Source organism: Pelobates fuscus, chromosome 1, assembly GCF_036172605.1.
Source record: "Pelobates fuscus isolate aPelFus1 chromosome 1, aPelFus1.pri, whole genome shotgun sequence".
NCBI classification, from domain to species: domain Eukaryota; kingdom Metazoa; phylum Chordata; class Amphibia; order Anura; family Pelobatidae; genus Pelobates; species Pelobates fuscus.
The window spans coordinates 189,265,113-189,287,128 of record NC_086317.1 but is presented as its reverse complement, the minus strand read 5'-3'; the positions used below and the strand labels follow the sequence as shown (position 1 = coordinate 189,287,128).

Sequence of the window (22,016 nt, the reverse complement as noted above, 5' to 3'; positions counted from 1 at the left end):
GTGCAGGGTGTGTGTGTGTGTTCACTCTCGCAAAAGGAACCTGGAGCATTGCCATGGCAACGCTCCGAAACTCGCGAGAGGAACCCGGCGGAGCTGTAAATTAGCTACTGGGCGGCTGCAATATACTGCATGTGGGCCGGTGAGGGCGATCTTTGATCTCCCCACCGGCCCGCAGTGTACTACTGCAGGGCCGGCACTCTGATAGTGCCGGCCCTGCAAATACCGGCATGGGAGATCATGTGATCTCCCTGCCGGCCTTGGCCCATGGCCACCGTGACCCACCGGGCATTTGCCGGGTGTGCCCGATGGCCAGTCCGGGCCTGCTGAGAGAGCACTTGTGTCAGACGGGTACCGCAGCGAACAGGTACGGGAGGGGAGAGAGACACATAGAGAGTCTGCAGGGGAGGGGGAATTAGACAATTTTTGCACCTGGTCACCGCGGTTTTTAGTTACGTCTCTGCTTTTAATAAACCTGCATTTTTCATAAAGGAAACACACTGATTTGTCAAAATCAAAACAGCTGTCACATAAAACAAATGTGAGATTCTGTCACGGTCTATGGAGTGATTTTTGTGATCCCCCATAAACATGTGCAAGAGTAAAGCATTGACAAAGTTTAGGGCAACTGAAGCACAAGAAGCAGAAAAATACTGTGAATGTTAATATGGAGGATGCAATGAGGAACTAGTAGCGGTAAGTGAAACTCACCCCCACTTTACCCTGTGGCCACGGAAAATAAAATCTGTCAATTTTGTCTTAAAAAAAAAAAAAAAAAGAAAGTAAAGAAGCACAAATCCCTCAAATTAGATATCCCATTGAAGGAAATAGCAGTGTGACGAGACCAATCTCGCCACTGTGCATTGGAGGAGCCTGGTTGCCTGCCTGCTGCCTTTTGACTATGGACCGGCATTTAAATACTTTATTTTCCTATGCAGAAAAGTCTATTCATGTATTTTTGCCCGGGCGTTCAGTAGATTCTATCTACCGAACAAACAGCCGTCTATTGGCCTCCCAGGAGCTGCGGTTAGCTGGCAGGCGCCGTTAATTGGCCGCCCAGAAGCCGGCAAGCGTCGCCAATTGACCGCCCAGAAGCCGCGTTTTGGCTCCATGGCAATTGAACTGTATGTGTGTGGTCTGAGCGCCATTCAGTAATAATGTGTGCTCAGACCTAAGCTATCTGGGGATATGTTGCATGTCTGTATTTTATGTAATAAATATAACCTTGTGTATTTTATTGTATTTTACTGTCCTTTTACTGCCTTGTGCTTAATGGAGTTTTGCCTCTGTCCTTGGAGATAATTGGATTACTTCCCAATTATCTCCAGGATAGAGAGGAGGGATTGTGATGTCATTATGGGAGTGTTTTACTGTGTATTACGTGTTTATTGGTTGTTTTACAAAACCCTGTGGGTGGTACTAATGTTTTAGAATGTGTATATAAGAACAATAAACCCACAGCTCTGTCTGTTCACTGCTTGACCCTCAACACAGAGCTTTGTCGCGTTCTTGGGGGGGATTTACTGTATGCTGTTAGAGACTGATTGCCAGGAGTGTGTCAGGATCGGGACAGGGATCCAACACGCAGAGTACAAAGTGTAGTAGGTACGTATACCGGACCTTAGAATGGCCGGACTTAACGTAAGGAGTAAGTAGAGAATGGTCAGAGACAAGCCGAGGTCGAGGGAACGAGAAGACAGGTAAGCGAGAGACAAGCCGGGTCAAAGGATAACAGAGATAAGCAGAGTGATACAAACAAGCCGGGTCAGAACCAAAGAGACAATAGACATACAAGAGCACTGAGTGACTAGACTGGCTAGAACCACGACAGGGCAATGAGCAAATGCGGCAAGCTCTATTAAATACCCCGGTTCTAGGAGGTAATCACACCCCCGACGAGTCCTGGTTCGTGTTCAGGGTTTGAGTGACAGGTCGAGCCGGCTTGGCGTCATGACGTCGGCTACTGAGCGTCACGTCATAAAAGGGCGTGGATCCCTCGCGGCCGGCGTGTAACCGACCGGAGGGACCGCGAGGAACGGAGGAAACAGCCCTTCTGAACGGGAAAACGTCTAAGTCTCTCCTCTTATCAGAGGTAGAGACTACAGGTACCCTGACAGAGTGTAAGCTGCTTGGGTGATTTTCCTGTTCAGCTGCTAGCAGCTATTTGTGAGTGTAACGGATCGCCTGGCACCCCGACTGGGTACCTCCATTAAAGGATGCTCCTAGCGTTTTCCTGAGGACTCCAAGCACTCTGGCAGACAACACAATCACCATATCGGAGAAGCATATGAATCCTCTCAAGCCTCTGAATGCTGTAGACAGTTGAATAGGAACCATACAAATAGGTTTGCACTCCTAGCAGTCAAACTGGAACAGCATGCAATAAATCCTCCCCCAATAATGAGACGACACTTCACTTTGAGGGTTAAACAGGAACTCTGGTGCTGGCACACCCAGCCTGGCTTTTATTACAAAAAGGTACAAACAGAACACACCCAGGGGGAGGTTGAAAATAACCAATTACATACATGGTACAACTCCACGTCTCCTCCCCTCCGACAAACATATAACATAATTAGAGCATACACATTTTTACCCAAGTTCTGGATGTACCCCAAACACAGGGGGTACACCTTTAAATCCAACACCGTTTGATAGCTCTTATTCCGGGGGACAACATATCCAAAAATCAGTTCATTCGGATAAAGGTTCGGGAGTTATAGAGTTTGAACCGACCGCACAGACCAACTAGCCGAAAACAGTTCCATAAGTTTTGGCCTTGCGGTCGGTCCTCGTTCGTACGATGAAAAGGGATGAAATTCGTGCCATCCAGTCGAATCTCGGTGGTCGCTAGAATCCCCATAGCAAATTAAGTATAACTATGGCCGGTTGTTCGGTAGTTCCAGCACGAAGTTATGGGTGTATGGAGGTCTCAGCGGTGTTCGCCTATTTGCGTATCCGTTTTTAGTTCCATGCGTTCACAGGCAAACACCGCTGTTCGTGCGCAAGATGGCCGCTGTTACGGACCGTTTCAGCATAGAAGGGGAAAAATCCGTTTAGGCGATAATCCCCTTTTTACAGAAAGGCACAGCTACTGCAGAACATCAAAACTCACGAACTGGATATAGGTGAATAAGGTAGCACTCCAGCTGGAACCTCACGAATAGCTGCTAGCAGATGAATAGGAAAAGCAGACATCAGCTTACACTCCTTAGCAATCAATCTCCAACAGCATACAGTGAATCCCCCCAAGAACGAGACAAGGCTCCGTGTTGAGGGTCAAGCAGTGGTCTGTTTATTCAGGGATACCTGCCCCTGTATTTATGCAGGTCTCCCACCTGGTGGACACTCCCCTAGGGGACCAGATGGAAGACTGAAACAGCAGACAGACATGTATCATTTTCGTACACACAGCCACAATACTTTCCCACCATGCATCTTGGTTTCCTCCTCCCTGCCCTGGAGATAATTAATTAAGTAATTCAATTATCTCCTAAGACAAAGGCCAGACTCCATTATGCACATGGTGACACAGAAACAGACTATCACTTTAAAATACATACAGACACATTTTATACACAAAACACAGACATGTAACATATCCCCAGATAGCTCAGGTCTGGGTGCACATTATTAGGTGAATGGCACCCAGATCACACAAATACATTTTAATTGCCATGGAGCTAAAGTCTTTAATTATACGAACAGGCTCCATGGCAGGCTATCTGGGTTACTACAGTTCACATAAAACATAAACTACCGAATTTCCCTGCATTCACCAAATTCATACGAATGAGAACCAGGGGCTGGAGGTTCAGCGGTGCCTGCACGTAAAAGTGTCCGATTTTGGTGCATGAAAGCCGGGCAGAAAAGTGTTGGCTGCCCGGGGAGCTCCAGAACAGCGCCACCTAGCGGCCGCTAAGTGTAACAGCGGCCACACAGTTAACAGGCAATTAACCGCAGCTTCAGGGAGGTAAATTGGCAGCACACTCCAGCTTCTGGGTGGCCAATTAACAACGCCGGCCGGCTTCCCACGGCTCTGGGGAGGTTGGTGAACGGCTGTAAATCCTTCTGCACAGTAAAATTAACCCTTTAGCTGCCGGTCCATAGTCCAGAGGCAGCAGGCGGGCAACCAGGCTCCTCCAATACAATGTGGCGAGATTGGTTTCGTCACATCTCTCCCCCTTTCCAAAAAGACTAACAGGGTACCTGACCTCCTGCCGGTCAGTGCCCTTGTTAGTCCAGCAACCCACCCACAAAGCAAAAAAAACAGTACAGCCCACCCCCAATAAATAGTTACTACACCTGGGTAGAGGAGAAGTTTGTCCATGTCCAGGTGCCTCACCACGGCTGTGTAGGGGACTGGTAGGCTGCCTTGGTGGGTTGCTGAGTGGGCAGAGACCAGCGGTACTCTGTCCTGGTGCCAGGACTACCACCGGAGTAGTCTGGTTGGAGCCTGGTTGCTGGAGACGGACTGTCTCCCCCTTAGCTGCATAGCTCTGCTGCTGAGTGGGGAGACCGGTTGTCTCCCCCTTGGATACACAGCTCTGTCGTGGGGGGGTAGGAACGACCATCCCTACCCCCTGTGTGGTAAGTGCAGAGACCACGGTCCCATCTGCACTGGTGGGGGGTTTACAGTCCCCCCCTGGTACATTAAGCTGCCGCTGGGGAGAGGGGGTAACAAGCTCCTCTCCCGATAGAACACTCTGCCCATTAATGATCCGCCGCTGGGGAGAGGTGGTAACAAGCTCCTCTCCCATACATATTCCTAGTCTTTGCGGAGGGAGACCGACTGTCTCTCCTCCCAATACAGAGTCCTGCCGCTGGGGAAAGGAGACAGGGCTCTCTATTCCCTGCTGGATACTCTGCCGCTGGAGAATGGAGACTGGGCTCCCAATTCCCGAAAACTCACGCTGCCGCTGGGGAGGGAGGACGCTGCTCTCCTCTCCCTGTATTCCACATTGCCCTCCTGGCATATCACTCGGATGCTGGGGGGCAGGAACAACTACCTCTGCCCCCTGTAACTCAGCCTGCCGCTGGGAAGGGAGGCCACTGCTCTCCTCTCCCTGCACTTCACATTGCCCTCCTGGCATATCACTCTGCTGCTGGGGGGCAGGAACAACTACCTCTGCCCCCTGTAACTCAGCCTGCCGCTGGGGAGGGAGGACGCTGCTCTCCTCTCCCTGCACTTCACATTGCCCTCCTGGCATATCACTCTGCTGCTGGGGGGCAGGAACAACTACCTCTGCCCCCTGTAACTCAGCCTGCCGCTGGGGAGGGAGGATACTGCTCTCCTCTCCCTGCACTTTACACTGCCGCTGGGGAATGGAGACTGGGCTCCCAATTCCCTGCAGGCTCGGTGGAGAGACCTCGGTCCCATCTCCACTGGCCACCTGGGGTTCTTCCCAGTAAAATTGTACAATATCTTCCCAGCTGAAGGGGTCTGGATCTGGGTCTGCGCTTCCCTGTTGAGCCTTCTCACTGGAGTGGAACAGATTTTGGTAGTCCTGTTCCAGCTCCATCTCTCGGGTTACTAGGTGGACCAGGTCTTGCTCAATTTCATGAGTGTCGTCCCAGTCATACCTGCTCTCCCTCCACTCAAAGAGATCACTGAACCGGGCTTGTGTGGGGCTCCCAAATTCAGGCTCTGAGAAAGACTCCCATAACAAGCCAGGACCATCAAACTCCTCTCCCTCTGGCTTGTCATGCTCGGCTGTCCAGGGCAGGTGCTGTGCAACATACCACCAAAGCGCCTGGTAGGCATCCTCCAGCCACATCTCCTGCCATACCCGGAGCTCCAATTCTTTTACCCATTCCTCCCTGGGCTGCTCTCCCAGGAAGGGCATCCGCAGGGCTAGTCGCTCCTGCAAACGCTGATCTTCCTTGGGAAGTCTCTCACCTCGTTGGTATTCCACAATGTCCAGTGCCTGGTACCAGATGCCTTTCCTTAATGCCTCCCGGTCATCCATGTCACCCTCATCGTACTCCACTGCTGGTTCCATGCTGTTGCTTTTAGGGTCGCTGTACTGGGACATGCGTTGCCCTCAAATTGTAAAAATCCAAAGCAATGGTGTTCTGTAGCTGTCCTTCTGGCTGTAGGAACGATCCCACCGCTGCCACCAATTGTTACGGACCGTTTCAGCATAGAAGGGGAAAAATCCGTTTAGGCGATAATCCCCTTTTTACAGAAAGGCACAGCTACTGCAGAACATCAAAACTCACGAACTGGATATAGGTGAATAAGGTAGCACTCCAGCTGGAACCTCACGAATAGCTGCTAGCAGATGAATAGGAAAAGCAGACATCAGCTTACACTCCTTAGCAATCAATCTCCAACAGCATACAGTGAATCCCCCCAAGAACGAGACAAGGCTCCGTGTTGAGGGTCAAGCAGTGGTCTGTTTATTCAGGGATACCTGCCCCTGTATTTATGCAGGTCTCCCACCTGGTGGACACTCCCCTAGGGGACCAGATGGAAGACTGAAACAGCAGACAGACATGTATCATTTTCGTACACACAGCCACAATACTTTCCCACCATGCATCTTGGTTTCCTCCTCCCTGCCCTGGAGATAATTAATGAAGTAATTCAATTATCTCCTAAGACAAAGGCCAGACTCCATTATGCACATGGTGACACAGAAACAGACTATCACTTTAAAATACATACAGACACATTTTATACACAAAACACAGACATGTAACATATCCCCAGATAGCTCAGGTCTGGGTGCACATTATTAGGTGAATGGCACCCAGATCACACAAATACATTTTAATTGCCATGGAGCTAAAGTCTTTAATTATACGAACAGGCTCCATGGCAGGCTATCTGGGTTACTACAGTTCACATAAAACATAAACTACCGAATTTCCCTGCATTCACCAAATTCATACGAATGAGAACCAGGGGCTGGAGGTTCAGCGGTGCCTGCACGTAAAAGTGTCCGATTTTGGTGCATGAAAGCCGGGCAGAAAAGTGTTGGCTGCCCGGGGAGCTCCAGAACAGCGCCACCTAGCGGCCGCTAAGTGTAACAGCGGCCACACAGTTAACAGGCAATTAACCGCAGCTTCAGGGAGGTAAATTGGCAGCACACTCCAGCTTCTGGGTGGCCAATTAACAACGCCGGCCGGCTTCCCACGGCTCTGGGGAGGTTGGTGAACGGCTGTTTGTTCGGTAGATGAAATCTACCGAACTGCTGTGCAGAAAGGGAGAAATAAATCCTTCTGCACAGTAAAATTAACCCTTTAGCTGCCGGTCCATAGTCCAGAGGCAGCAGGCGGGCAACCAGGCTCCTCCAATACAATGTGGCGAGATTGGTTTCGTCACAGCCGCGAACACGTGTAAGTCCCGAAATGGCGGCCACCCAGACACTGAGACAAAGGGAATGATTGAAAAGACACAAACGGTTTTTACTACCGAATCCCAGCAAAGTATTTAAACATATTCCAGGTGTCCATAGTCTCTGTACAGCCCATTTAAAGGGCCAGAGACAGCAATATAAAAATCCATTAAGCCCAGATATAGTTTTTAAAGTGCAATATGTCCAGGGGCCATAGTCAGCAGGTAGGAGGCAGGCAGCCAGGCCCCTCCAATGTCCAGTGGCGAGGCGGGTTCCGCCACAGTGAGGTTCCAGTTCGGAAGTTTGGAGTGCTACTTTGTATCCTGTTTGTGAGTTTGGGGTTCTGCGGTAGCTGTGCCTATGTCTCTGGAAGAGGAAGATATTCTAAACGGCGTTTTAACCCCTTTTATGCCTGGGGGTGCCGTTACAAGCAGTACTATGTTAATTTTTTTTAAACAAAATCGAATTTATAATATTTATATGTAGTTTTTCATTTCTTATAAAATGCGTATATGACCTACCAGTATTACCATGTATTTGGTCTTCAAAACTGGCCATTTGTATAACTACTATATAAATAAAATTACATTTTAAAAAACAAAAAAACTATGAACAAGGTATTATTGAAAAATCAGTGCTTGGATTATGGGTGGGATTTGGGTCAAAATTACTGTTTTGGGTTTGATTAGTGGTTGGATTATGGGTGGGATTAGGAGTAAAATGACTATTATGAGTGGGATTATGAGCTATGTTATAATTTGTAGGATTAGTGCTTGGATTAAGGGTGGATTAGGGTCAAGGTTATTATTTGTAGTGTTAGTGGTTAGATTATCGGTGGGATTATGGTCAAGATTACGGTTTTGGGTTTATTAGTGGTTGGATTATGGGTGGCATTAGGAGATTAGTAGTAAAATTACTATTATGGGTTGGGTTATGGGTGGGATTATGAGTAATGTTATTATTTGTAGGATTAGTGCTTAGATTGTGGGTGGGATTAGGGTCAGGTTATTATTTGTAGTGTTAGTGGCTAGATTATGGATGGGATAAGGGTCAAGATGACTGTTTTGGGTTTGATTAGTGGTTGGATTATGGGTGGGATTAGGAGTAAAATGACTATTATGGGTTGGATTATGGGTGGGATTATGAGCAATGTTATTTGTAGGATCAGTGCTTGGATTATGGGTGGGATTAGGGTCATGGTTATTATCTGTAGTGTTAGTGGTTAGATTATGAGTGGGATTAGGTTCAAGATTACTGTTTTGGGTTTGATTAGTACTTGGATTATGGGTGGGATTGTAACGGATCACCTGGCACCCCGACTGGGTACCTCCGTTAAAGGATGCTCCTCGCACTTCCTGAGGACTCCAAGCACTGCAGCAGACACCACAACCACCGAAGCGGAGGAAGCATTCGAATGCTCTCAAGCATAAGAATGCTGTAAACAGCTGAACAGAAAAAGCATACAAACAGCTTATACTCCTGGCAATCAGCATACAATCCAATTCCCCCAATAACGAGACGACACTTCATTTTGAGGTCAAGCAGAACTGACTGTACTGGCACATACAGCCTCTTTTATTCACAATCCAGAAACATACCCCACAGGGTTTTGAAATACAACCAATCAATCTGTACAATACACACAGACACACCCACACAAAATCCTCCCCTCTGCCAAGTCAAGATGACTGTTTTGGGGTTGATTAGTGGTTGGATCATGGATGGGATTTTCCCACGCTGAGTAAAATTACTCTGATTGGTTGGATACCAAGCAAATCAATAGGAGTTCTCTGGTAGGAAAATAGTGAGCCTTACAGGTACCCAATCAGGTAAGGCTCACTATTTACCTATCAGAGCACTTTGTTGGCTTAAAACAACCAATCAGAGCACTTTGAGTCAAATTGCAGGACGTAGGAAGGCTTTAAAAGCCTTTTGCCACCCTGCGGAGCTCAGTCTGTGCGGTGCCCTCGCTGGGTGAAGATCGATTAAGTTTTCAGCGTCGGGATTTTTTTTTACCGGCGTCTTTTTTTATTTTATTTTAGAAGTTCAAGGGAAATTATGGATTTATATTTGTTATTTTTTGGGGCAGAAAAAAGAAGACATCTAATGGCAAGTATATATATATATATTTTTTTTTACAGGTATTTAGATTTATTACTTCCCCCCTCACTATTTTTAGGGTGAGGGGGGTAGGTAGTAATTTGTTTAAAAGGGGGGTGACTAGGGTTAACCCTAGTCACCTTGTGGGGGACGGGGTGTTTTCACGTAGCCCCCACCTCAGTATCATCTTAGGGCCCCCACCCGCCGCTAATGGGTGGAGGCCGGGACAATAGGTCCGCCCCCCGTTTCATCTTAGGGGCCCACCCGCCGCACATGGCAATAGGTCCCCCCATATAATCTTAGGCCCCCACCCGCCGCTCATGGGTGGGGGCTGAGGGGTAACTAAAGGTTCCCCCTCATTGTAATTTGAGGCCCCACCTGCCGCTCATGGGTGGGGGCCGGGGGAAGGACGGGACAATAGATCTCCCCCCGTTACATCTTAGGCCCCACCTGACGCACATTGGTGGATGCCGGGGAGACAACAGGTCCCCCGTATCATCTTAGGGCCCCCACCCGCCGCTCATGGGTGGGGGCCAGGGGGGACGGGACAATAGGCACCCATTTGAACAATCTAAATATGGAGGATTTTATGGACTAAATATGGAAGATCTCTGATTCAGCTCACTGCTTGTGAACGCGCGCAAATGGAGCGCATGCACAATAGAGCGTTCACAGTTTCTCATAGGGAATAATTGAATACAACAATATCCTATGAGTGTAATTTGATTGGCTCATAGCAGAAAATGCCGCGCATGCGAGAATGATCCACAATGCTTCTCTATGAGAAGCTAGTGATTGGACCCGAATGATAAGTAACTACTGACGCAAAAGTGGTGCCGTGATGTCAACTAAACAACTGTAAGAAAACCAGGTAAAAACTTATTTTAAATGTAAAAGTAGTAATAATTAAATAATTGTAATGGTATTTGGTGCTGTACAGTATATACATATAAATAAAATACATCGAAAAAAATATAAGCACACTGGAAGATAGTACAGTGTTTCTTTAATATGAGAGAGGTGAATTGTGGTTGAACACACATATAATGCAAATTCTTAGGTTTGTTTTGATCAAAACGTGTAAAATAATTGGCTACGTCCTAAGGGGTTAATCATACCCATACATTTCAAATGTATACATTCAAACAAATAAAAACATCCTATATAAATTAGTTTTATTTAAAAAATTTTAATTGCCGCAAAAATGGGAGAGGCACGTTCCCCGGCTCTCCCTACCAACGAACGAGCCTTCAAACGACAGTAAGTATAACAGAGTAAAAGACATGTGCTGGTCAAGGTGAGGTGCAATGTCTTCAACTTGTCCCTCCCACTTTTTGGGTGGTGACATCTGTCACATGACCTGTTGCAGTCAAGGTGTGCATTTATACCAGGAAGACAGGTGTCTGTGTGTGCGCACTTACAGAAGGAGAGAAAGAGGGAACAGTGCTGCACCTGCCACGTTTTGGACATGTCTGTCAGTCGGAGTAATTGGTCTGCTCTCTCCAGGTATTTACGATTCAATCTAAATCATGCTCTTGCTTTCTCTGAATTTGGACATTTTTATGCCACAAAAATAAATCCTTTTGTTTCAGACCACTTGGTCAGAACTACTTCCGATAACTTCCAAGCCACGTTAAAACACTTTAATCTTTAAAATATCGCGAAATGTGTGTGCAATGTTTTAATGCGCGTTAATTCCTCAATTATAATATGTAACGATACACGAAGCAAAAGTATGTTTTAACCAATGTCCTGCATATTATTGCTCACAGACTTAAGTTATCTGTCTATTAATGTCGTAGTCATGGCTGTCTCTCTGAATTCACGTATGAGAGACATCGCCCATCAAACATTCAAGCTTGCATTCTTTTCACGATTTATACGTACTTTAGCTCATCTTTTCACTCAAAGCAAGACACACTGACCGTTAAGCATACTTTTATTTGATTGTAAGATGTGCACAGTATGTAACTGAGATTAAAATGTGTAGGTGTATTTTGCTTAGTTTCTTTGTTCTTGATTATTAATGTACAGACACATTTCAGCCACTTTCTCATAGGCAGTCTTGATCTGCTTATCTATTTCTCATACAGATGTTTTCCATTCAGCTACTTTCTCTGATTAACCCCTTAGTGAATTGCATGTTTCTGATATTCTGTGAGTACCTTATGATGTTTTGGTGTTTTTGCCATTAGTTTAACTATTAAGTGCAGTTATATGTATATATATTTTTTTTAAATATATATTTTAAGGTTCAATAGGACTTTAAAATAATCCTATCTTTAAGTGAGTAGGCGGAGGGACACAGGCAGCATATGAAAGTAACTCAGCCGTCAGCAGCAGGACACTGAGTAAAGCACTCTCTTGCACTCAAAAGGAATGCTAACAGGAGGGTGGCTGCAAATATTAAAATGATGACATGTGTAGGTGCATACATCCACACAACATGAGAGCACACTCCTGCATTTACTGGAGAGCTAGCGATTTCTTGGAAGGACAGCAGCAGGCAGATTCCCTTGGTTGCAATGTATCTTTATATTAGATAATACTGACACAATAAGCTTTTGTCTTTAAAGGACAACTATAGGCACCCAGAGCACTTCAGCTTAACCCCTTAAGGACAGAGCTTCAGAAGCTTGTCTTTCACTTAATGACAACGGCATTTTTTTGCTATTTGCGTTCAACTGCAATTTGCATTTTACTAATTTATTGCACCGACACATATTATATACCGTTTTTTTAAAGGACAGAAAGGGCTTTAATTTCATGTAACACACATATATATATATATATATATATATATATATATATATATATATATATATATATATATATATATATATAAATGCTTATTTATTATAAAAAAATACGCAAAATGAATTTTTGTGTTTTTTTCTTTTTTTTTTTTTACAGTTTTTGCAATAATAATGTGTACATAATTAGTGCAGGTTAAGGAATGTAATTAAAAATAAATTCATTTAGTTGTTCTGAATTACAGAATATATAATGTGTCTGGGATTTTAAGGTTTTTTGGGGTAGTTACAGGTCACAAAGCACAAGGAGTAAAATAAACTTTTAATGTGGAGCGATTTTAGAATTTGGTATGTTTGTCTTGTAAGCCTAATAGCCATAAAAGAAAACAAAATTGCCACACAAAAGTATATATTTATATAAAGTAGACACCACAGGCTATTTACCTAAGGTTGTTTTGACACTTTCTACGTAGCCATTTTACCGCCAACCTCTGCTAAATATTGGAGTAAAATTGTGTTTTTTGGGGGTTTTCGCACACAAACTTATAACAAAGAACTTCTCATGTGTATTTTGTAAAGTTGGTGTGTGCTATTCCTGTACAAAGTTTTATTATGTGTTCAGTTACTTCTGCTGAGTACAACGGTACCCCCATTGTATGTCTTTGGCACTATTTCGTGAAGCTACAGTGCCATATAGGAGACCTGTCCTTTTCAGTATTCACAGTAGAATTTTGAGAGACGGATTTAATGAGCCTATGCTTCCATTTGGGGTATTATAACAGTTTGACTGTTCAAAAAAACCCCACAAAGGCCTACCATTTGTAAAAGTAGACACCCCAGGGTATGTCATAAGGTGCATATTGTGCCTTAACATGCCCCCATTTTTTTACCATTACATGCCAAAGTAGGTGGTAAAAAATTATTTTGTGCATTTTTTACATACGGATTGCATTTTTGCTGGGCATTTTGTATATTTCATATGTGCCACTAAGTTCAAACCCCCCAAATTATGCTCAGCTAAGTCTTCTGAGTAAAAGGACACCCCCATTGTATGTCTATGGCACTATTTTGTGAAGCTACAGTGCCATATAGGAGACCAAGCCATATCAGTTTTGACCGAACTTTGAATTTTGACGCCGGGCCTATGTGCAATTTCCAAGCATCTTTGCAGGTTTTAAATTCAAACTACCCCACAAAGGCCTACCATTTCTTAAAGTAGACACCCCAGGGTATTTCAAAAGGCATATTTTGAACCTTAGCGTGGGATCATTTTTCCGCTAGCGTGTACCAGGTGTAGTGGTTATAAGCGTTTTTTTCTGCCTTTTTGACACACAAAGTGAGTTTGCACAGTATATTTTGCAAACCATATGTGTACTACCACTGTATAATACTTCATATGTTGCTCAGCTATGTCTGCTGAGTACAAAAATACCCCCGTATGTACCTTTGCCAGGTATATGTGGACATCGGAGGGGCACATTTAGGACACAGCCAATCCATTTTTTTTCAAATTTTGAATTTTTACGCTGTGCCCATATCCCATTTTAGAGTATTTTACCAGGCTATATAATCCAAATACCCCATAAAGCCATACCATTTCTTAAAGAAGACATCCCAGGGTATTTCAAAAGGCATATTTTGAACCTTAGCGTGGGATCATTTTTCCGTTAGCTTGTACCAGGTGTAGTGGTAATGAGCGTTATTAAATGTATTTTTTTTTACTTTTTAAAACTTTTTTTTTCACTTTTTAAAACTATTTTTTTGTTTTGATTATTAATTTTTTTTTAAAGTTTCCTAAACTTTCGTAAAACTTTTTTTTTTACAGATTTAACATTTTTCTAAGATTTTTTTTTTTTACGTTAATCCCTAACTAGCAGTAAGCAGCACTAACAGTAAATTCCCCATTTTCCCATAACTCCCACCCACCCCAGCTAGCAAAATATTTAATTATACAATATTTAAATTAGTTAATTAAATAAATGTAACCCCTGAGGGTTAAAAAATAAATAAAAGTTAATCGTCAGGGGTTAAAAAAAAAAAAATTAAAGGGGTAAAGGGTTTATTTTTTTACATTTTTTACTTAAACGTTATTAAAACTTTTTTTTAACTTTTTAAAGCTTATTTTTAAACTTTTTTTTTTTTAACGTTAACCCCTAGTTAGCCTAACCCAAAATCCCCCAATTCCCCACTAACTTCCACCCTCCCCAGCTAGCTAAATGTATAATTTTAAAATATTTAAATGAATTAATAAAATAAATTGAACCCCTGAGGTTTAAAAAAAAAATAAGAATTAACCCTCAGGGGCTAAAAAAAAAAAAATCAGATCATAGTAAAATGTAATCCCTGCCAATTGATCACTGTAGTCAGTGATCAATTGGCAGGGAAGGGGTTAATTTATTAAAATGGGTAAAGGGGGGTAAAGCATGTCAGAGCGAACACATGTGCTCTGTATACTTACCTTCCGCCTCCCTGCACTTCCGGGTTCAGTGTGAAGTGCAGGGAGACGGATCAGTGCTGCTCCTGCCCCTAGTGTAAAAAAAATAAAGTAAAATTAAAATCCCACCCCCGTTTACCCATTTTAATAAAAAATTAACCCCTTCCCTGCCAATTGATCACTGACTACAGTAATCAATTGGCAGGGATTACATTTTAATATGATCTGATTTTTTTCTTTTTTTTTTTTTTTTTTACCCTCAGGGGTTAAATTTATTTTATTAATTTAAATATTTTAAAATTATAAATTTAGCTAGCTGGGGAGGGTGGAAGTTAGTGGGGAATTGGGGGATTTAGTTTTAGGCAAACTAGGGGTTAACGTTAAAAAAAGTTTTAAAATAAGCTTTAAAAAGTTTAAAAAAAAAGTTTTAATAACGTTTAAGTAAAAAATAAAAAAAACAAACCCTTTACCCAGTCCAAATAAAAATTAACCCCTTCCCTGCCAGTCGATCACTGCCTACAGTGATCAAAATACAGATCACAGTATTATACTGTGATCTAATTTTTTTTTAACCCCTGACGATTAACTTTTATTTATTTTTTAACCCTCAGGGGTTACATTTATTTAATTAACTAATTTAAATATTTTGCTAGCTGGGGTGGGTGGGAGTTATGGGGAATTTACTGTTAGTGCTGCTTACTGCTAGTTTAGGAAACTTTAAAAAAAATTAATAAGCAAAACAAAAGTTTAAAAAATAGTTTTAAAAAGTAAAAAAATACATTTAATAACGCTCATTACCACTACACCTGGTACAAGCTAGCGGAAAAATGATCCCACGCTAAGGTTCAAAATATGCCTTTTGAAATACCCTGGGATGTCTTATTTAAGAAATGGTATGGCTTTATGGGGTATTTGGATTATATAGCCTGGTAAAATACTCTAAAATGGGACATGGGCACAGCGTAAAAATAAAAATTTTTGAAAAAAAATGGATTGGCTGTGTCCCAAATGTGCCCCTCCGATGTCCACATATACCTGGCAAAGGTACATACGGGGGTATTTTTGTACTCAGCAGACATAGCTGAGCAACATATAAAGTATTATACAGTGGTAGTACACATATGGTTTGCAAAATATACTGTGCAAACTCACTTTGTGTGTCAAAAAAGCAGAAAAAACGCTTATTACCACTACACCTGGTACAAGCTAGCGGAAAAATGATCCCACGCTAAGGTTCAAAATATGCCTTTTGAAATACCCTGGGGTGTCTACTTTAAGAAATGGTAGGCCTTTGTGGGGTAGTTTGAATTTAAAACCTGCGGAGATGCTTGGAAATTGCACATAGGCCCAGCGTCAAAATTCAAAGTTCTGTAAAAACTGATATGGCTTGGTCTCCAATATGGCACTGTAGCTTCACAAAATAGTGCCATAGACATACAATGGGGATGTCTTTTTACTCAGAAGACTTAGCTGAGCATAATTTGGGGGGTTTGAACTTAGTGGCACATATGAAATATACAAAATGCCCAGCAAAAATGCAATCCGTATGTAAAAAAAAAAATACACAATTATTTTTTACCACATACTTTGGCATTTAATGGTAAAATAATGGGGGCATGTTAAGGCACAATATGCACCTTATGAGATACCCTGGAGTGTCTACTTTTACAAATGGTAGGCCTTTGTGGTTTTTTTTTTTTTGAACAGTCAAACTACTATAATACACCAAATGGAAGCATAGGCTCATTAAATCCGTCTCTCAAAATTCTACTGTGAATACTGAAAAGGACAGGTCTCCTATATGGCACTGTAGCTTCGTGAAATAGTGCCAAAGACATACAATGGGGGTACCGTTGTACTCAGCAGAAGTAACTGAACACCTAATAAAACTTTGTACAGGAATAGCACATGCCAACTTTACAAAATACACATGAGAAGTTCTTTGTTATAAGTTTGTGTGCGAAAACCCCCCCCCAAAACACAATTTTACTCCAATATTTAGCAGAGGTTGGCAGTAAAATGGCTACGTAGAAAGTGTCAAAACAACCTTAGGTAAAATAGCCTGTGGTGCAGGGGCGTACTAGCCGCGAGGCAAACAAGGCATTTGCCTTGGGCGGCATTTTCCAGGGGGCGGCAAAAAAAGCCGCCCCCCAAATGCCCAAGGCAAATGTCTTGTTAGCCTTGTGGCTAACAGACATGCTGGGCGGCGCTGGTGGGCGGCTGGCGAGGGAGCACTTCCTCTGAGCTGTCTGCTCCGCTCCCTCGCGCGCCGCAGAGTGAGGCTGGGAGCCAGAATATGACGTCATATTCCGGCTCCGCCTCCCAGCCTCACTGTGCGGCGCGCGAGGGAGCTGAGCAGACAGCTCAGAGGAAGTGCTCCCTCGCCAGCCGCCCACCAGCACCGCCCAGCAGCCACTGGACCACCAGGGAGAAAGATGACCGCCCCTCCCCCCCAGCATTCCCAAAGGTAAGGAGGCTGGGGGGGTTAAAGTAAAAAAAAAAAAGTGTTAATGTGAGTGTGTGTGTGTGTGTTTCTGTTAGCTAGTGTATGCGTATCTGTCAGTGAATGTGTGTGTGTGTGTGTGTGTGTGTGTGTATTTAGAATGCAGGGCGGGGTAATGGTTGGGTGGGGGTGGCGCGCGCGGGGAGGGGGGGGGGGGATGCCTGAGTTTTGTCCTGCCTAGGGCAGCACAAAACCAGGATACACCACTGCTGTGGTGTCTACTTTATATAAATATATACTTTTGTGTGGCAATTTTGTTTTCTTTTATGGCTATTAGGCTTACAAGACAAACATACCAAATTCTAAAATCGCTCCACATTAAAAGTTTATTTTACTCCTTGTGCTTTGTGACCTGTAACTACCCCAAAAAACTTAAAATCCCAGACACATTATATATTCTGTAATTCAGAACAACTAAATGAATTTATTTTTAATTACTTTCCTTAACCTGCACTAATTGTGCACACATTATTATTGCAAAAACTGTAAAAAAAACAAACATTTTTTTTTTCTGTATTTTTTTTTATAATAAATAAGCATTTATGTATATATATGTTACATCAAATTTAAAGCCCTTTCTGTCCTTTAAAAAACGGTATATAATATGCGTCGGTGCAATAAAATGGTAAAATGCGAATTGCAGTTGAACGCAAACGGCAAAAAATGCCGTTGTCATTAAGTGAAAGACAAGCTTCAGAAGCTCTGTCCTTAAGGGGTTAATGCTTATTGTGTCAGTATTATTGACATTATGGGGTAAATACCAGAGCCTCTGTAGGTGATTGACTGTGAAGGGTGTGTTTATCACTGCCCCCAAACTTTAATATACTTACCTGCTTATTTAAAAAAAAAATTTCTCCTATCCTTATAAACTTCTTGAGGATAGTCTGACTAAAAGTTCCGTCTTCTTTCCTTTCTAAAATCACACCTCACCCTGTTACCCCCACTATAGTCTACACCAGGGGTTCCCAACCTGTGGTACGTATACCCCCATGGTTACAATCCAGTGCCCGTTGGGGTACGTGAAACAAAATCGGTAATGGCGGCAGTTCAGCCACCTGGCACAAGTTGGGAAACTGAGTAAATATCAGTCAGGTGGCCCATGCACTCAGGGCCACCCGATTGACATGTGCCATGAGGGGCCCCATTGGGTCCTGCTGGTGAGCTGGGAGGAAGTCTCCGGCCACCTCTCACTCCCTCCCAGTTGAAACAGACTCTGCTGCGAGGGAGAGGGGGGTGGGACTGCAAGCTAGTAGTGCCTGCCTGCAATGTGTTAAGCCCTCCCCCTCACTGACATAACCCCACCTCCCACTGATATAACCCTGACCTTGATCAGCATAGCTCCACCTCCATTGCTATAACTCTGCCCCGTTTGCCTGCCAGAAAAAGAGGAAGCTCTGAACTCCCATCAACCCCAGCCAGCAGAATCCACCCTCCTGCTCCCATAAGGTAAGAAACTGGAGGGTGGCTAAAATATTCACCTGTATGTAGTGTTTTGAATGTTGTTTTTTGTGTGTGTGTGTGTATCTGTCTGTACATCTGTATGCATGTCAGTGTTCATATCTGAGCATGTGTGTCAGTGTCTGTCTGTCTGCAGGGCCGTCACGTCCATAAGGGGGCACAGGCGGCTGCCTGTCAGGATTACAGAAAGATCCAGCACGTAGAATTGTGTAACACAGAGGACTGATGGGTAACGTATACCGGACCTTAGAATGGCCGGACTAACGTACCAAAGAATAGTCAGGAATAATCGAGGTCAAGGGAAACAGAAAGAGACACAACGATAAGGAAAAGCCAGGAGTCAGGGATGCCAGAAAACCAGGAAGTCAAATAACCAGAAATACCAGAATCAATAACACGCTCTCGGACAACCACAAGGGAAACCACGACAGGGCACTGAGCAGGATGAGAACTGGGCCTAAATACCCCTCCTCTAGATCTGATGGGCTGTAACCGGCCTTTGACCCCAAAGGCAGTTACCAGGTTCCATTTGCATAATTGCTGCTCAGCATTAACCCTTCTGTGGATTTGGTTGCTGCTCGGCACAACTTTTCCTGTGTGGACAGTAAATGCCCTTAACCACTGTGAAGAAATTACTTTTGTATTCGATATTTCTGCCTGTTTCTTGCTATTTCTTCATGTTTTCAGTCGGCAGATGGAACTGCCGAACAAAGACCACCCCTGGCTCACTTAACTTCAAAGCCGGCATCACTTTCACCCTCTACGTGTGCAGCCAGCGTTCGTACTGCCGAACGCCACGTGGCAGAGAAAACCACGGCCATCTTTTTTTCATTCAAACAAAGGCAGCGGGACTTGGTCGTCGAGTGTCTGGAACTAAAATCGGACACTCGACTTCCCGAACACCGCTCTCGAACATACGAACGCTGGAACTATATGTACCGATTAGCTAGAAGAGCGCTATTCGGTACATTTGTGTATATGAATGAGGGGAACAATCGCTGCTAAGAGCCAGGGGGATTCGGTTACTATTTATATTCGTTTTTCTCCCTTTTCTAAAGTGACCGGCAAAACCACACAAACTTGTGGAACTATTTTGGGCAGCCCACCCACGGTGAACAAGTCACAAAGGACTTCCATGGTTTTTGAGAACCCCTGAACCGATCTGGGTGAAATTTGGATATGTTGGTCACCCAGATCTGGGTGACCATCAGGGGACATATGATTTGTGGGGATACTCCATGTATAGAGGGGTGTTCCAGATTTTGGGGAAACTAGTGATTTTTCTGCCTGGAGATAATTAGGTTGTTACTGTATCAGACCTGATTATCTCCAGGGCTAGGGGAGGGAATTATATGTTTGTGTTGAGTGTGTTTTATATTTTTACTGTACAGGATTGGATAGATGTTACTCCTCCCTGTGGGATGTCCCCTTGCATGGGGACCTGCATAAAAGGCTATGTGTGTGAATAAAGCTCAGTTCTTCTTGTATCCTGATTCTTGACTTGGCTGTTATTTGGAATTCGTATGCTTTACTACGGGAATTATCTTGTGAAGCTATTACTATTTCGTATGGATTTCGTCTCTTGGGACTACCGAACAGAGAGCTATCTACTCTAGTCTCTGGCGCTTTGGGAGGAAACTACCGAAAGAGGTTTAAATATACTTGATTTCCTTACAACCACATTTTTATAAGTGTATAAATACGTGGCACTGCCTTAGGGTGCACCGGCCCAGGGGCGCAAATGTCCGGGTGGCCGGCAGGAGGATAGCGCACAGTGCTCCTCCTTTCTTGCTGGTCACTTCTCATAGTGTAGCCGAGCACCAGCAACTCAACCCACCCTGCCTTCCATTCTCTGCATTGCCGTGGACTGTGTGGCGAGGCGGGGATATGAACACATCATATCTCTTCTCCCTCTGTGTAACTGTTCATCTATATGCCAGTGTGTGTATATCTGTGTGTCTCTGTGTGTGTATATCTGTGTGTCTCTGTATGTCTATTAGTGTGCATATATGTATGTCAGTGTTTTGTGTGCATCTGTGTCGCTCTATCTGAATGTGTATATTTGTATCTGTGTATCTTAGTGTATATGTGCATATATCTCAGCATTCAAAACGCCAACACTGCACACAAATACACCCCTGCATGCAAACATCAACACAACAAACACACCCCTGCATTCAGAGGAAAAACAAGGGGAGCTTAGTACAGAAAAGAAGCAGGGGGACCCTGCAGGCAGAGCAGGGGAAGCCTGGGGCAGAGATGGAACAGGTTAAGCCTGGGGCATATGAGAAACGGGGAGCTAGGTACAGAAAAGGAGCAGTGAGACCCTGGTGCAGTGGAGGAGCCTGGGGCAGAGGAGGAGCAGGGATGTCTGGTGCAGATGAGATGCAGGGGGGAAGCCTGGGGCAGGGGGGAGCCCGGGGGCCATGTGACCGCTCTCAAAGAGCGATTAGCTGGCTGTGGATCTGCCAGCAGAGGGGCTGCCAGACAGTCCTCCTGCTGGTGGGTAGTGTAAACTTATTTTTTATTTTATTTTTTTTAATTATTAAACATGTAAAATTAAGTGTGTGTAACGTCATACATAGTGTATTTTAATTGAAGTACATATATTGGTATTAAAATACACTTAAAGTTACATATATAGTGTGTGTGTGTACAATAATTAAAATAATAAAAAAAAAAAAAATATATGTAATTTCATTCGAACTACGTATTTTATTTATATATATATATATATATATATATATATATATATATATATATATATATATATATATATATAATATGTGTGTGTGTATACACACAAACAAATATGAACGCTAACTTTTGGCCAGTGTTTGTGACTAAGTGGCTACTAAAAAGGACTGGACATACCCCACTTGCAATACCTTGGGTTGTCTACTTTTGCAAATGGTATGCCATCATGGGGTAATTTTATAACATGACAGGAGGTCATTTTTCAGTCTGTCGTTTTTCTTTTATTTCGTGTCTTCCTATTTTTTTCTTATCGCTCGGGTCATCGAGAGGCCTGACTTGGCCTCCTCCAATGTCCCGGCTCTCGTGGATCGCGGAGAACGTCTACAGCATTTCCTCAGGCTACTGGCGGCCATCCTGGATCTCGCGCACTTGCGTGGGATCCAGGCATCCGTTTGTAGATTTTGTATTTTTATAGCTACGGTGTCTGTCTATTATCAGTATGGTTTATTCTCAGTTGGATACAGAGTGACTTCAGGGTTAGAGGGGGAACCCCTCTCAGGACCCCTGCCAAACTTGTCTCTTACGGAGTGAACCCCTCTCATACAGTCAGTCTGACTGCTGTGGACTCTAGTTTGTAGTGTAAGAGGGTGCGACCCTCTCATAATCTCAGCCCGATGCCGATATTGATGCAAATTGCAGATTTTGAGTGTGACCCACGATGGTATACAGGG

General features: G+C 43.8%; 1 protein-coding gene across 1 annotated transcript in view; it reads left to right on the top strand.

Annotated features, from left to right (window-relative positions):
* The first annotated feature begins 10,833 nt into the window (after positions 1 to 10,833).
* Positions 10,834 to 22,016, top strand: part of LAD1 (ladinin 1) — a 675,989-nt gene continuing 664,806 nt past the window's right edge. Inside the window, exon 1 of the mRNA XM_063453187.1 lies at positions 10,834 to 10,946. Within this exon, the coding sequence (XP_063309257.1) occupies positions 10,909 to 10,946 (38 nt within the window). The 5' untranslated portion in view covers positions 10,834 to 10,908. The remainder of the gene's footprint in view (positions 10,947 to 22,016) is intronic.